The 18127-nt window shown below is 45.6% G+C and overlaps 1 protein-coding gene across 1 annotated transcript in view; it reads right to left on the reverse strand.

Moving 5' to 3' along the window:
- The window catches only part of tub (TUB bipartite transcription factor), a 65245-nt gene extending 47452 nt beyond the window's left edge, over positions 1–17793 (reverse strand). The window contains exon 1 of the mRNA XM_053634901.1: positions 17627–17793. Coding sequence (XP_053490876.1) covers positions 17627–17685 — 59 coding nt within the window. The 5' untranslated portion in view covers positions 17686–17793. The remainder of the gene's footprint in view (positions 1–17626) is intronic.
- Between the last annotated feature and the right edge of the window lie 334 nt (positions 17794–18127).

Below are 18127 nucleotides of genomic sequence, written 5' to 3' on the forward strand. Positions count from 1 at the left end.
TACCCCCCCCCCCCCCGTCTGTGACGTCACTGTGGAAAAAAAAAACCCCGTCTTTGACGTCACTGTGGATAATACCCCCCCCCCCCCCCCCCGTCTGTGACGTCACTGTGGATAATACCCCCCCCATTTCTGATGTCACTGTGGTTAATACCCCCCTGTCAGTGTCGTCACCATGGATAACTCCGCCCCCACTTCTGTGACGTCACCGTGGACGTCAGAACGTGAAATTACATGTTTTTCTATAAACTGGATGTGTTTCATTTCTGTAGCAGCTTTAAAGCTGTGGTATTTTACAGACTTTCACTGCTTCACCTCTCGAAGGCTCTCGTTCTTCACTTTCACATTTAGTGATGTGTATTTAATGTCTGTCTATATAAAGTCCACAAAAGCCATCTTTTTGGAGCGCTTTACTGAGAAGGAAGTCACAGACAAGTATGTGTGTAATGTATATGATCAGCTGTGGTTCTGATTGGTTCTGCTCTGTTCTCTGGCTAACACAGTTTTATTCTCAGCTCCTTAAATGATGTCCAGAATGAATTTTCATCGTCCTTCAAAGAACACGCTTTTCCATGGGCGTGTTACATATCATCATGTTTTGGTGCATCACAGCAACACTATAAACAAAAGAATCCCTGCATTACACAGTGCTGGAGTGTTGTGACGGGGATCTCTCAGACCTCAGGTCTCATCCACAACAACTCTGACTGGGTGAAGGACACAAGACCTGTAGAAATATCCTGTGTGTTAAAACTGACATGAAATTCTTTAGTTAACCCGAATCTCTCTTCTCACATGCAACAGTGTTTGATGGGAAATCCCAGGATGCCTCAGTACGATAGAAATCAGAACAGAGCCTCCGTCTCATCTGCTCCCGAGTCCAACAACATAAAATCCAAAGCAGTAAAAACGAGAGTGGTCTCACAAAGGAAAGGGCAATGCCTAAAACATAGACAAGGTGAATATATCACAAACAAGAACAAACATGGAAACTGGGAAACAGGGCATACACACACACGATAAGAGCTCATAAAGATACTGTGACACAACAGCATATAAACAAAAACACTAATCTTTGTGTTTGTTTGCCCTATTGTGTTCACCTGTTCTGTGTTAAAGGATTAAACACAGAACTAGTGAACACAATAGGGCACCAGACCAATGACAGGACAGGAGCAGAGACACGTACAAAACAGAACTCTCTCTTCCAAACGCTCTCTTCCTCTCGGTTTCTCCTTTCAAAATAAAATAAAATGTCAAAAAGTCCAGAGACATTAAGTCCAAAACGCACCACCTGCATAAAGCCCAATACACTACACACTACAATATTCTGTGCTCTTTAACAGCGAGTACAGACTGAGTGGAAGATTGGATTTGTTTTTAATGAATAGATAAAAAGAATCAGGCTTGGTACAGGACTCGTGCTTCAAGGCCGTAATGTTCTAAGAACATGTTCCTTAATGTTCCAGAGGGACGATGTGTTCATGCCTCAGTTCTCACGCCTTTGATGCAGATTTTAAACCTTTATGACCAACACAATCTCGTTACTCTCAGATACGGAACCGTAAGATACTCACCAGAAACTGTTCTTCAGCATATCCACCCCATCTCCTAACCATGTGTCTGTCAAAACATCTGATTAAGATGAACGTGTCGTTTTAAACCACTACGATACGATGATCTGGGAAGAAGAATCGAAACAGGAAACTACATACAATGCCTCAGGAACATCGAGGGTATCATTTAAAAAACTAATCTACGTAATACGTAAATATGACTGACATCTCGTTATGACAGATATTTTGGCTCATGCACAAACAATATCAAATAAATGTATTCTTGTCTATTATCACTACAGTTAAAACGAGATTTAAACGGTAAACAAAAAGTGTGTAGGCCGTTACATTCACATTCGGGCTGCACTCAGATCTCTGGGATGATGAGCTTCACAGCAGGAATGAAAGAAGCGTCCGTCTGAGAAGATACGAGCCTCTGGCTGTTTTATGAAGCAGCAGCTCCAACACATTCAGTTACCTTCACGCCTGATCTCTCTGCTGCACAAAACCCACAACCACAAGCCATGAAAAAAACAAAAACAAGATCCTTCTGGGTACAGGAGAGATGGAGAGAGGAAAAGAGAAGAGGCTAACCATTTCTCTCTCATTTTCTCCCTCTCTCTGTCTGTCTGTCTGTCTGTCTGTCTGTCTGTCTCTCCAGCATCAGGTTGTGGTGCTATACAGGAAGTGATGCATTGTCCTTATTATACAATATACAGATTATTAACATGAAAGTGATTTGGTTTAAAGCAGGTGCCTTCAGTCTTTTCACTCCCAGCCTTCCTGTGCTGCAGGGTTTAAAGCCACCTGAACAGGAGTCACATGATTCCACTCGTTTAATCAGTTCCTCTCGGTCTCTAATCAGCTATGAGGAGTGCCTCCTGTTTAGCAGGAATCAGGACCTGCAGCCACACCGGCGCTTGGAAAATAAGACTGAAGAGCCGTATTTTAGAGAAAAGAACGTTCCAAAATTAGTGCTAATCAGAAAGCACAAAAGAGTCTCAGAAGAGCTGGTGTACGATGTCACTAGAAGCACTAGGGTTAGCCTGAAGACATAAACGTGATTCCAAATCGACGAGCTAACAGTGCACAAAGCTCAACGTTTCTGAAAAATGTCTACTTCTGTCAGTTTGAGACTGAGACTGTGAAGCTCTGTAACTGGTTCTCAGCCCCGCTCCTGTTTCGGTGGGTACTAGGTAAGTTCGAGTTTAGTTCGAGCAAACTCTGGTTTTTCAGTCTCAACAAGGTGGATTGGTACGCAGCCAGTTTCATCTCCATGGTAACTTACACTACGCAGCTACCCTGCTATGGAGTGGGTTTTATTCTGTGTAAGAAAACTCTAACACAACTTGGACCAATCAGCTCAAGTGATATAAACCTGACACGTGAAAGTTAACCCTTTAGTGTTTGTAATGAGGGCTTCACCGTCTGCGGGGAATCCTGTGGAGCTCGGAGCGCAAATGATAAGAAGGGCACTTCGAAGGAAACTAATTTTTAGGGCCGGACGCAATCCCCTGCATTTTCCCGGTGGTCACGAAAGATATGGATTTTGGGCAGATGGTATAATTTATCTCCGCCAGCTTCTCGAGCCGTACATTAAAAATCTGACACTCTGAACCCACGCCCCTTACTGTACCGCACACTCACACTTACTGTACTGACCGTTACTGTACCGCACACTCACACTTACTGTACCGCACACTCACACTTACTGTATCGACCGTTACTGTACCACACACTCACACTTACTGTACCACACACTCACACTTACTGTAACGCCCCTTACTGTACCACACACTCACACTTACTGTACCGACCGTTACTGTACCACACACTCACACTTACTGTACCACACACTTACACTTACTGTACCGACCGTTACTGTACCACACACTCACACTTACTGTACCACACACTTACTGTACCACACACTCACACTTACTGTACCGACCGTTACTGTACCACACACACACTTACTGTACCACACACTCACACTTACTGTAACGCACACTCACACTTACTGTACCACACACTCACACTTACTGTACCGACCGTTACTGTACCACACACTCACACTTACTGTACCACACACTCACACTTACTGTACCGACCGGTACTGTACCACACACTCACACTTACTGTACCACACACTCACACTTACTGTACCACACACTCACACTTACTGTACCGACCGTTACTGTACCACACACTCACACTTACTGTACCACACACTCACACTTACTGTACCACACACTCACACTTACTGTACCGACCGTTACTGTACCACACACTCACACTTACTGTACCACACACTCACACTTACTGTAACGCCCCTTACTGTACCACACACTCACACTTACTGTAACGCCCCTTACTGTACCACACACTCACACTTACTGTAACGCCCCTTACTGTACCACACACTCACACTTACTGTACCACACACTCACACTTACTGTACCACACACTTACACTTACTGTACCACACACTCACACTTACTGTACCGCACACTTACACTTACTGTACCACACACTCACACTTACTGTACCGACCGTTACTGTACCACACACTCACACTTACTGTACCACACACTCACACTTACTGTACCACACACTCACACTTACTGTACCGACCGTTACTGTACCACACACTCACACTTACTGTACCACACACTCACACTTACTGTAACGCCCCTTACTGTACCACACACTCACACTTACTGTAACGCCCCTTACTGTACCACACACTCACACTTACTGTAACGCCCCTTACTGTACCACACACTCACACTTACTGTACCACACACTCACACTTACTGTAACGCCCCTTACTGTACCACACACTCACACTTACTGTACCACACACTCACACTTACTGTAACGCCCCTTACTGTACCACACACTCACACTTACTGTACCACACACTCACACTTACTGTAACGCCCCTTACTGTACCACACACTCACACTTACTGTACCGACCGTTACTGTACCACACACTCACACTTACTGTACCACACACTCACACTTACTGTACCGACCGTTACTGTACCACACACACACTTACTGTACCACACACTCACACTTACTGTAACGCACACTCACACTTACTGTACCACACACTCACACTTACTGTACCGACCGTTACTGTACCACACACTCACACTTACTGTACCGACCGTTACTGTACCACACACTCACACTTACTGTAACGCACACTCACACTTACTGTACCACACACTCACACTTACTGTAACGCACACTCACACTTACTGTACCACACACTCACACTTACTGTACCGACCGTTACTGTACCACACACTCACACTTACTGTACCACACACTCACACTTACTGTACCGACCGTTACTGTACCACACACTCACACTTACTGTAACGCCCCTTACTGTACCACACACTCACACTTACTGTAACGCCCCTTACTGTACCACACACTCACACTTACTGTAACGCCCCTTACTGTACCACACACTCACACTTACTGTACCACACACTCACACTTACTGTAACGCCCCTTACTGTACCACACACTCACACTTACTGTAACGCCCCTTACTGTACCACACACTCACACTTACTGTAACGCACACTCACACTTACTGTACCACACACTCACACTTACTGTACCGACCGTTACTGTACCACACACTCACACTTACTGTAACGCCCCTTACTGTACCACACACTCACACTTACTGTAACGCCCCTTACTGTACCACACACTCACACTTACTGTAACGCCCCTTACTGTACCACACACACTTACTGTACCACACACTCACACTTACTGTAACGCCCCTTACTGTACCACACACTCACACTTACTGTAACGCCCCTTACTGTACCACACACTCACACTTACTGTACCACACACTCACACTTACTGTACCACACACTTACACTTACTGTACCGACCGTTACTGTACCACACTCACACTTACTGTACCACACACTTACTGTACCACACACTCACACTTACTGTACCGACCGTTACTGTACCACACACTCACACTTACTGTACCGACCGGTACTGTACCACACACTCACACTTACTGTACCACACACTCACACTTACTGTACCACACACTCACACTTACTGTACCGACCGTTACTGTACCACACACTCACACTTACTGTACCGACCGGTACTGTACCACACACTCACACTTACTGTACCACACACTCACACTTACTGTACCGCACACTTACACTTACTGTACCACACACTCACACTTACTGTACCGACCGTTACTGTACCACACACTCACACTTACTGTACCACACACTCACACTTACTGTAACGCCCCTTACTGTACCACACACTCACACTTACTGTACCACACACTCACACTTACTGTAACGCCCCTTACTGTACCACACACTCACACTTACTGTAACGCCCCTTACTGTACCACACACTCACACTTACTGTACCACACACTCACACTTACTGTAACGCCCCTTACTGTACCACACACTCACACTTACTGTACCACACACTCACACTTACTGTACCGACCGTTACTGTACCACACACTCACACTTACTGTACCAACACACTCACACTTACTGTACCGACCGTTACTGTACCACACACACACTTACTGTACCACACACTCACACTTACTGTAACGCACACTCACACTTACTGTACCACACACTCACACTTACTGTACCGACCGTTACTGTACCACACACTCACACTTACTGTACCACACACTCACACTTACTGTAACGCCCCTTACTGTACCACACACTCACACTTACTGTACCACACACTCACACTTACTGTACCACACACTCACACTTACTGTAACGCCCCTTACTGTACCACACACTCACACTTACTGTACCGACCGTTACTGTACCACACACTCACACTTACTGTACCACACACTTACACTTACTGTAACGCCCCTTACTGTACCACACACTCACACTTACTGTACCACACACTTACTGTACCACACACTCACACTTACTGTACCGACCGTTACTGTACCACACACTCGACACTTACTGTACCACACACTTACACTTACTGTACCGACCGTTACTGTACCACACACTCACACTTACTGTACCACACACTTACTGTACCACACACTCACACTTACTGTACCGACCGTTACTGTACCACACACACACTTACTGTACCACACACTCACACTTACTGTAACGCACACTCACACTTACTGTACCACACACTCACACTTACTGTACCGACCGTTACTGTACCACACACTCACACTTACTGTACCGACCGGTACTGTACCACACACTCACACTTACTGTACCACACACTCACACTTACTGTACCACACACTCACACTTACTGTACCGACCGTTACTGTACCACACACTCACACTTACTGTACCACACACTCACACTTACTGTACCACACACTCACACTTACTGTACCGACCGTTACTGTACCACACACTCACACTTACTGTACCACACACTCACACTTACTGTAACGCCCCTTACTGTACCACACACTCACACTTACTGTAACGCCCCTTACTGTACCACACACTCACACTTACTGTAACGCCCCTTACTGTACCACACACTCACACTTACTGTACCACACACTCACACTTACTGTACCACACACTTACACTTACTGTACCACACACTCACACTTACTGTACCGCACACTTACACTTACTGTACCACACACTCACACTTACTGTACCGACCGTTACTGTACCACACACTCACACTTACTGTACCACACACTCACACTTACTGTACCACACACTCACACTTACTGTACCGACCGTTACTGTACCACACACTCACACTTACTGTACCACACACTCACACTTACTGTAACGCCCCTTACTGTACCACACACTCACACTTACTGTAACGCCCCTTACTGTACACACACTCACACTTACTGTAACGCCCCTTACTGTACCACACACTCACACTTACTGTACCACACACTCACACTTACTGTAACGCCCCTTACTGTACCACACACTCACACTTACTGTACCACACACTCACACTTACTGTAACGCCCCTTACTGTACCACACACTCACACTTACTGTACCACACACTCACACTTACTGTAACGCCCCTTACTGTACCACACACTCACACTTACTGTACCGACCGTTACTGTACCACACACTCACACTTACTGTACCACACACTCACACTTACTGTACCGACCGTTACTGTACCACACACACACTTACTGTACCACACACTCACACTTACTGTAACGCACACTCACACTTACTGTACCACACACTCACACTTACTGTACCGACCGTTACTGTACCACACACTCACACTTACTGTACCGACCGTTACTGTACCACACACTCACACTTACTGTAACGCACACTCACACTTACTGTACCACACACTCACACTTACTGTAACGCACACTCACACTTACTGTACCACACACTCACACTTACTGTACCGACCGTTACTGTACCACACACTCACACTTACTGTACCACACACTCACACTTACTGTACCGACCGTTACTGTACCACACACTCACACTTACTGTAACGCCCCTTACTGTACCACACACTCACACTTACTGTAACGCCCCTTACTGTACCACACACTCACACTTACTGTAACGCCCCTTACTGTACCACACACTCACACTTACTGTACCACACACTCACACTTACTGTAACGCCCCTTACTGTACCACACACTCACACTTACTGTAACGCCCCTTACTGTACCACACACTCACACTTACTGTAACGCACACTCACACTTACTGTACCACACACTCACACTTACTGTACCGACCGTTACTGTACCACACACTCACACTTACTGTAACGCCCCTTACTGTACCACACACTCACACTTACTGTAACGCCCCTTACTGTACCACACACTCACACTTACTGTAACGCCCCTTACTGTACCACACACACTTACTGTACCACACACTCACACTTACTGTAACGCCCCTTACTGTACCACACACTCACACTTACTGTAACGCCCCTTACTGTACCACACACTCACACTTACTGTACCACACACTCACACTTACTGTACCACACACTTACACTTACTGTACCGACCGTTACTGTACCACACTCACACTTACTGTACCACACACTTACTGTACCACACACTCACACTTACTGTACCGACCGTTACTGTACCACACACTCACACTTACTGTACCGACCGGTACTGTACCACACACTCACACTTACTGTACCACACACTCACACTTACTGTACCACACACTCACACTTACTGTACCGACCGTTACTGTACCACACACTCACACTTACTGTACCGACCGGTACTGTACCACACACTCACACTTACTGTACCACACACTCACACTTACTGTACCGCACACTTACACTTACTGTACCACACACTCACACTTACTGTACCGACCGTTACTGTACCACACACTCACACTTACTGTACCACACACTCACACTTACTGTAACGCCCCTTACTGTACCACACACTCACACTTACTGTACCACACACTCACACTTACTGTAACGCCCCTTACTGTACCACACACTCACACTTACTGTAACGCCCCTTACTGTACCACACACTCACACTTACTGTACCACACACTCACACTTACTGTAACGCCCCTTACTGTACCACACACTCACACTTACTGTACCACACACTCACACTTACTGTACCGACCGTTACTGTACCACACACTCACACTTACTGTACCACACACTCACACTTACTGTACCGACCGTTACTGTACCACACACACACTTACTGTACCACACACTCACACTTACTGTAACGCACACTCACACTTACTGTACCACACACTCACACTTACTGTACCGACCGTTACTGTACCACACACTCACACTTACTGTACCACACACTCACACTTACTGTAACGCCCCTTACTGTACCACACACTCACACTTACTGTACCACACACTCACACTTACTGTACCACACACTCACACTTACTGTAACGCCCCTTACTGTACCACACACTCACACTTACTGTAACGCACACTCACACTTACTGTACCGACCGTTACTGTACCACACACTCACACTTACTGTACCACACACTCACACTTACTGTACCGCACACTCACACTTACTGTACCACACACTCACACTTACTGTACAGCACACTCACACTTACTGTACCACACACTCACACTTACTGTACCGACCGTTACTGTACCACACACTCACACTTACTGTACCGACCGTTACTGTACCACACACTCACACTTACTGTAACGCACACTCACACTTACTGTACCACACACTCACACTTACTGTACCACACACTCACACTTACTGTACCGCACACTTACTGTACCACACACTCACACTTACTGTACCGCACACTCACACTTACTGTACCACACACTCACACTTACTGTACAGCACACTCACACTTACTGTACCACACACTCACACTTACTGTACCGACCGTTACTGTACCACACACTCACACTTACTGTACCACACACTCACACTTACTGTACCGACCGTTACTGTACCACACACTCACACTTACTGTACCACACACTCACACTTACTGTAACGCACACTCACACTTACTGTACCACACACTCACACTTACTGTACCACACACTCACACTTACTGTACCGCACACTTACACACTGTACCACACACTCACACTTACTGTACCGCACACTTTCACTTACTGTACCGCACACTCACACTTACTGTACCGCACACTTTCACTTACTGTACCGCACACTTACACTTACTGTACCGCACACTCACACTTACTGTACCACACACTCACACTTACTGTACCGCACACTCACACTTACTGTAACGCACACTCACACTTACTGTACCACACACTCACACTTACTGTACCGACCGTTACTGTACCACACACTCACACTTACTGTAACGCCCCTTACTGTACCACACACTCACACTTACTGTAACGCCCCTTACTGTACCACACACTCACACTTACTGTAACGCCCCTTACTGTACCACACACACTTACTGTACCACACACTCACACTTACTGTAACGCCCCTTACTGTACCACACACTCACACTTACTGTAACGCCCCTTACTGTACCACACACTCACACTTACTGTACCACACACTCACACTTACTGTACCACACACTTACACTTACTGTACCGACCGTTACTGTACCACACACTCACACTTACTGTACCACACACTTACTGTACCACACACTCACACTTACTGTACCGACCGTTACTGTACCACACACTCACACTTACTGTACCGACCGGTACTGTACCACACACTCACACTTACTGTACCACACACTCACACTTACTGTACCACACACTCACACTTACTGTACCGACCGTTACTGTACCACACACTCACACTTACTGTACCGACCGGTACTGTACCACACACTCACACTTACTGTACCACACACTCACACTTACTGTACCGCACACTTACACTTACTGTACCACACACTCACACTTACTGTACCGACCGTTACTGTACCACACACTCACACTTACTGTACCACACACTCACACTTACTGTAACGCCCCTTACTGTACCACACACTCACACTTACTGTACCACACACTCACACTTACTGTAACGCCCCTTACTGTACCACACACTCACACTTACTGTAACGCCCCTTACTGTACCACACACTCACACTTACTGTACCACACACTCACACTTACTGTAACGCCCCTTACTGTACCACACACTCACACTTACTGTACCACACACTCACACTTACTGTACCGACCGTTACTGTACCACACACTCACACTTACTGTACCACACACTCACACTTACTGTACCGACCGTTACTGTACCACACACACACTTACTGTACCACACACTCACACTTACTGTAACGCACACTCACACTTACTGTACCACACACTCACACTTACTGTACCGACCGTTACTGTACCACACACTCACACTTACTGTACCACACACTCACACTTACTGTAACGCCCCTTACTGTACCACACACTCACACTTACTGTACCACACACTCACACTTACTGTAACGCCCCTTACTGTACCACACACTCACACTTACTGTAACGCACACTCACACTTACTGTACCGACCGTTACTGTACCACACACTCACACTTACTGTACCACACACTCACACTTACTGTACCGCACACTCACACTTACTGTACCACACACTCACACTTACTGTACAGCACACTCACACTTACTGTACCACACACTCACACTTACTGTACCGACCGTTACTGTACCACACACTCACACTTACTGTACCGACCGTTACTGTACCACACACTCACACTTACTGTAACGCACACTCACACTTACTGTACCACACACTCACACTTACTGTACCACACACTCACACTTACTGTACCGCACACTTACTGTACCACACACTCACACTTACTGTACCGCACACTCACACTTACTGTACCACACACTCACACTTACTGTACAGCACACTCACACTTACTGTACCACACACTCACACTTACTGTACCGACCGTTACTGTACCACACACTCACACTTACTGTACCACACACTCACACTTACTGTACCACACACTCACACTTACTGTACCGACCGTTACTGTACCACACACTCACACTTACTGTACCACACACTCACACTTACTGTACCGACCGTTACTGTACCACACACTCACACTTACTGTACCACACACTCACACTTACTGTAACGCACACTCACACTTACTGTACCACACACTCACACTTACTGTACCACACACTCACACTTACTGTACCGCACACTTACACACTGTACCACACACTCACACTTACTGTACCGCACACTTTCACTTACTGTACCGCACACTCACACTTACTGTACCGCACACTTTCACTTACTGTACCGCACACTCACACTTACTGTACCGCACACTTTCACTTACTGTACCGCACACTCTCACTTACTGTACCGCACACTTACTGTACCACACACTCACACTTACTGTACCGCACACTCACTTACTGTACCACACACTCACACTTACTGTACCGCACACTTACTGTACCGCACACTTTCACTTACTGTACCGCACACTCACACTTACTGTACCGCACACTTACACTTACTGTACCGCACACTTACTGTACCGCACACTTTCACTTACTGTACCGCACACTCACACTTACTGTACCGCACACTCACACTTACTGTACCGCACACTTACTGTACCGCACACTTACACTTACTGTACCGCACACTTTCACTTACTGTACCGCACACTCACACTTACTGTACCGCACACTTACACTTACTGTACCGCACACTTACTGTACCGCACACTTTCACTTACTGTACCGCACACTCACACTTACTGTACCGCACACTCACACTTACTGTACCGCACACTTACTGTACCGCACACTTACACTTACTGTACCGCACACTCTCACTTACTGTACCACACACTCACACTTACTGTACCACACACACACACTTACTGTACCGCACACTTACACTTACTGTACCACACACACACACTTACTGTACCGCACACTTTCACTTACTGTACCGCACACTTACTGTACCGCACACTTTCACTTACTGTACCGCACACTTACACTTACTGTACCGCACACTTTCACTTACTGTACCGCACACTTACACTTACTGTACCGCACACTTACTGTACCGCACACTTACACTTACTGTACCGCACACTTACTGTACCGCACACTTTCACTTACTGTACCGCACACTCACACTTACTGTACCGCACACTCACACTTACTGTACCGCACACTTACACTTACTGTACCACACACTTACACTTACTGTACCACACACTCACACTTACTGTACCACACACACACACTTACTGTACCGCACACTTTCACTTACTGTACCGCACACTCACACTTACTGTACCGCACACTTTCACTTACTGTACCGCACACTTACACTTACTGTACCGCACACTTACTGTACCGCACACTTTCACTTACTGTACCGCACACTCACACTTACTGTACCGCACACTCACACTTACTGTACCGCACACTTACTGTACCGCACACTTACACTTACTGTACCACACACTCACACTTACTGTACCGCACACTCACACTTACTGTACCGCACACTTACTGTACCACACACTCACACTTACTGTACCGCACACTCACTTACTGTACCACACACTCACACTTACTGTACAGCACACTCACACTTACTGTACCACACACACACACTTACTGTACCGCACACTTTCACTTACTGTACCGCACACTTACTGTACCGCACACTTTCACTTACTGTACCGCACACTTTCACTTACTGTACCGCACACTTACTGTACCGCACACTTACACTTACTGTACCGCACACTTACACTTACTGTACCGCACACTGTATGTGTTGCTTTGTTGTTTTTTGTGAGTGGTACATTTCATGCAGTTGCATTATTCCGGTCCTATATATTTTCATTTCCTTGAAATATTTATTGTAATAATATTTAATTTACAAATGTACATTTATATTAAATAAAATAACATGAAATATGTTGGTTATAAATTTTCAATCCATTTGTCCTCATCGTGAGCCTATAAAAGTAAACTTACAGATTTACACAATCAGTAACGTTCCCGAGCTTTGACAGCCGGTTAGTGTAGGTTTAAATTCCTCGTGTTTCCACATTATAATTTCTTGTTCTTCAAGTGGAAGTATGTACACCTGCTTTTTTCCATCTTGAATGCTGAAAACGTCTGGCGTTTATGTGCATGCGCTCGTTGAGTAAACACTGATTCGGGGTTAAAACCTGGGTTTACTGAGAAAGCTGATAACCAGCGTCATGAAACCTGTTTTCCTTAATGAACCTGGGTTAGACTAGTCTGGTTTTGTCAACTCAAATCTTACTCTGCAACTCTGAGTTTGTTCAGCTGGCTTGGTGGAACAGGCCTCTGGAGCGTTTGGAGTGTTTCCTGCTCTAACACACCTGATTCAGCTGAGGAAACATTGATAATTAGCTGATTAGTTGAATGAGGTGTGCTAGAGCAGGAACATAAGGGACAAAGGGTTCTCCATGAACAGAGTTAGGAAGTTGTGACTTAGGCAGCTGTGATCAATAAAATCAAGAAGGTTCACATACAGGACTTTTGCTAATAATAATTTTGGCTCTTCCTGGTGAAACACGGAGCAAACAACAATTTGTGCAACTCTTGGCAAAATAAGGAATTCCAATTTATCTCCAAACTGAGTGCTAATTCATCTACCTTAATGAACTTTTTGGTGTACAGTCATCATCCTGACTTTCATTAAGCTCTTTATCCTGGTCAGAGTGGCAGTGGATCCGGAGTCTATCCCCGGAATGCTGGGCATGAGGTGGGAATTCATGCTGGATGGGACACCAGTACATCACTGGACACCACACACACATTCACAACTGGGGCATTTTATCTTGGCCAATCCTCCTACCTGAATGTTTTCAGGATGTGGGGGTGAACTGGAGAATCTGGAAGAATGGACAGACGGAGAACATGTAAAACTCAGCACATACGGTAACCTGAGCTCAGGACTGACCCTGGAGCTGAGGAGAGTGCACCACCCGCTGCACCACCACACTTCCCAGTCATCATCCTTACTTTATTCATTCCTGATCTTCACTCCAATCACTGTGCTGCTTCATCTATTACTCCTCTACCAGTTTCCTGTTCTACTTCCTGTTTGCATCACTGCATCTCCTGAGATTATGCTTAACACTGACCATTAGAGGTTTTTCAGGATGGAGTTTGGATTTAGGGGTTTCAGAGTTCTTGCACTCTGGCATTCCTGTAGATGGAAGCCATCAACAACTCCATGTCTTCTGTCTTATTCTTTTTAAACCATGAATGATTGTTGCTCTTCCAGCACACTCTCCCGTCGGTGCACTGAGGCAGGTCATCCGGGTCAGTATGAATGTCTAGAAGTAAACCATGGCTTCTGGGCTTGTGTTTAATTCTCTGAGGCTTCATCACACACAGAGTGATTCATTACTGCAGAGGGTCGGTGGTATGAGTTTTACAGCACTCCAGCTGAGGGTCGGTGATGCAGGTGGGTTTTTGTGAAAGTCTGAGTTTCCACTCAGTAGTCATCATGATGTCTGAGCTATCCAACCAACTCTTTCTAATTTTTTTAATGGCTGTCTGAACAATTGATCACGTGTCAAAGTCTGCATCTTAATTAGATATTTCTGGCTAGATTGTGCATGAGGCTTTCAACAACTGCTACCTTACTAGTTCACACTTACGAAAATGGCCGTGTTGATTAGCCACTGTATATTACCTTAACAATAAATTCAATTCTTCAAACATGCAAAAGTTTACAAAACGTTAACTGTTTAAATGGGTTCGATCCTGAGCTCAGGATTCTGTCTGTGTGGAGTTTCACATGTTCTCCCCATGTCCCTGTGGGGTTTCTTCCAGGTTATCCGGATTCCTCTTCATCAACATCATCAATACCATCTCCACCATGGTGTCTCACCATCAACACCATTTTCACCATCAACACCATCAAGACCATTTCCACCATCAACACCATCTCCATCAATATCATCTCCAACATCATCTCAGTCATCTCCACCATCAACACCTACTCTGATGAAATATGTATGCCTCCTGAGTTGTTGTTTTAGAAAAAGGGGTGGGGCTAAGCAGCTCTTTTCCATCTGGGGGAGGAGCTAAATTCTGGTCCAGAAAAATGTGCAAAGTCAAAGCGACATATTCCCAATCTGAATCTTTCTACACAATGTTTGAAATTGTATCATCATATAGATGTAGAGATGTCATTAAACATGACGAGCTGCAGCTTTAATTTAACCAGAAAACCAAGAATCCTAAAAAAAGGACTTTTCTCCTCATGTGCTCTCAGATGAAGGTGGTGGTGTGGGAGAAATGCTCCTTCTTTTAGACTGCTGTGAGAGAAGAGCTCCACAGTGATGACACCCGGACTAATGTTTCTGACTGAAAGCTGAGCGACTAAAGGGTTAAACTCCACTGGGGTGTGTTTACTTTCTGTAAATCTGAAAGAGTCTTCAGCAGAAAGTGTAATATACATATTAATGATATATTCATGCACAAAACAACATGTCAGGGTTATTTGTTTATTTGTTTGTTTGTTTTTTGCATTGCTTATTGTAAAAAGGAGACACATAGACTGTGTCCCATTCTTCTACAGCAGTAATCGCCAACCCTGTTCCTGGAGATCCACCTTCTTCAAGATTTCAACTAATCTAAGAAGTTCTTGATCAACTAAAGCAGGTGTGTTAGATTTTGGTTGGACATGAAACCTGCAGGAAGGTAGATCTTTAGGAAGAGGGTTGGTGAGCACTGCAAAACATCATCTCCAGCGTTTAACATGTGGCCGGATTCCTCTAGAAAAAAATCGAGTCTCACTTTTAACACCACAGGACGAGTGTTTCTCTCAGTGAGACTCTGGAAGCCTAAATATTCTTCCTTCTCTGAAAAAGAAGGAAAAAAACCCCGTGTCTGATGAAAGTGTCTGATGAAAGTGTCTGATGTGATGAAATATTTCTGTCATTTGTATAGCTGTGTTATTCCTGTATCAGGATGCGAACTTTAAGGTGTAAAATCTCTGATAAATCATCTCACTCTCTCTATTTACATCAGATCATTCATTACACCTGCAAGTGCAAATCCAATCTCAACTCCAAGAGCTTAAATAGGCTCTCTGTCTCTCTCTCTGTCTCTCTCTCTGTCTCTCACTCTCTGTCTCTGTCTTTCTCTCTCTCTCTCACTCTCTCTCACTCACTATCTCTCTCTCTCTCACTCTCTCTCTCTATCACTCTCTCACTCTCTCTCTCTATCACTCTCTCTCTCTATCACTCTCTCTCACACACACATATATATGAAGTCCGGTTTGTTTTGTTTTGGAGGAAACAGAGTTAAAGCGATTGTGAGTGCGATGCTGTGTGTGTGTGTGTGTGTGTGTGTGCGTGCGTGTGTGTGTGTGTGTGTGTGCGTGCGTGCGTGCGGTGATGCGCGTTTCTGTCACATCCACTCAGTTCCTTACCTGTCATAACTCCAGCGGCTGTAGGACATGCTCTTACTGCTGCTCACTCCGTCCATCATCCTCCCAGAGACGATCTGTCTCACTCTCTGTCTCACTCTCAGTGGTATCACTCCTAAATGAAATGACAGCCGGTTATTTTCCTGCGCGTTCCCGATACAGCTCCGCGCGCACACACCGCCTGGATCAAAGACCACGGACTGTACCACTACAGCAGGAGGGCGGGGACAAACAACGAGGGACGCTGAGCAACGTAGATGTACCCGACAGGGCCATTTCAGAATAAAGGAGGGGGGAGGGGTTATATAGTCCACAAGGACAAATTCACATACATGTAATATATAAAGACAACAGACAGACAGACAGACTGTACCACTGAAGGGGCGGGGCGGGGCGGGGGACGGGTCAGCTGTAGTGCACTGGAAGAACATGCATATTCATATACATTACTTATATGCATACTGTACCAGGTGTGTGTGTGTGGGGGGGGGGGGGTGATGAAAA

Source organism: Ictalurus furcatus, chromosome 10, assembly GCF_023375685.1.
Source record: "Ictalurus furcatus strain D&B chromosome 10, Billie_1.0, whole genome shotgun sequence".
In the NCBI taxonomy this organism is placed as follows: Eukaryota; Metazoa; Chordata; class Actinopteri; order Siluriformes; family Ictaluridae; genus Ictalurus; species Ictalurus furcatus.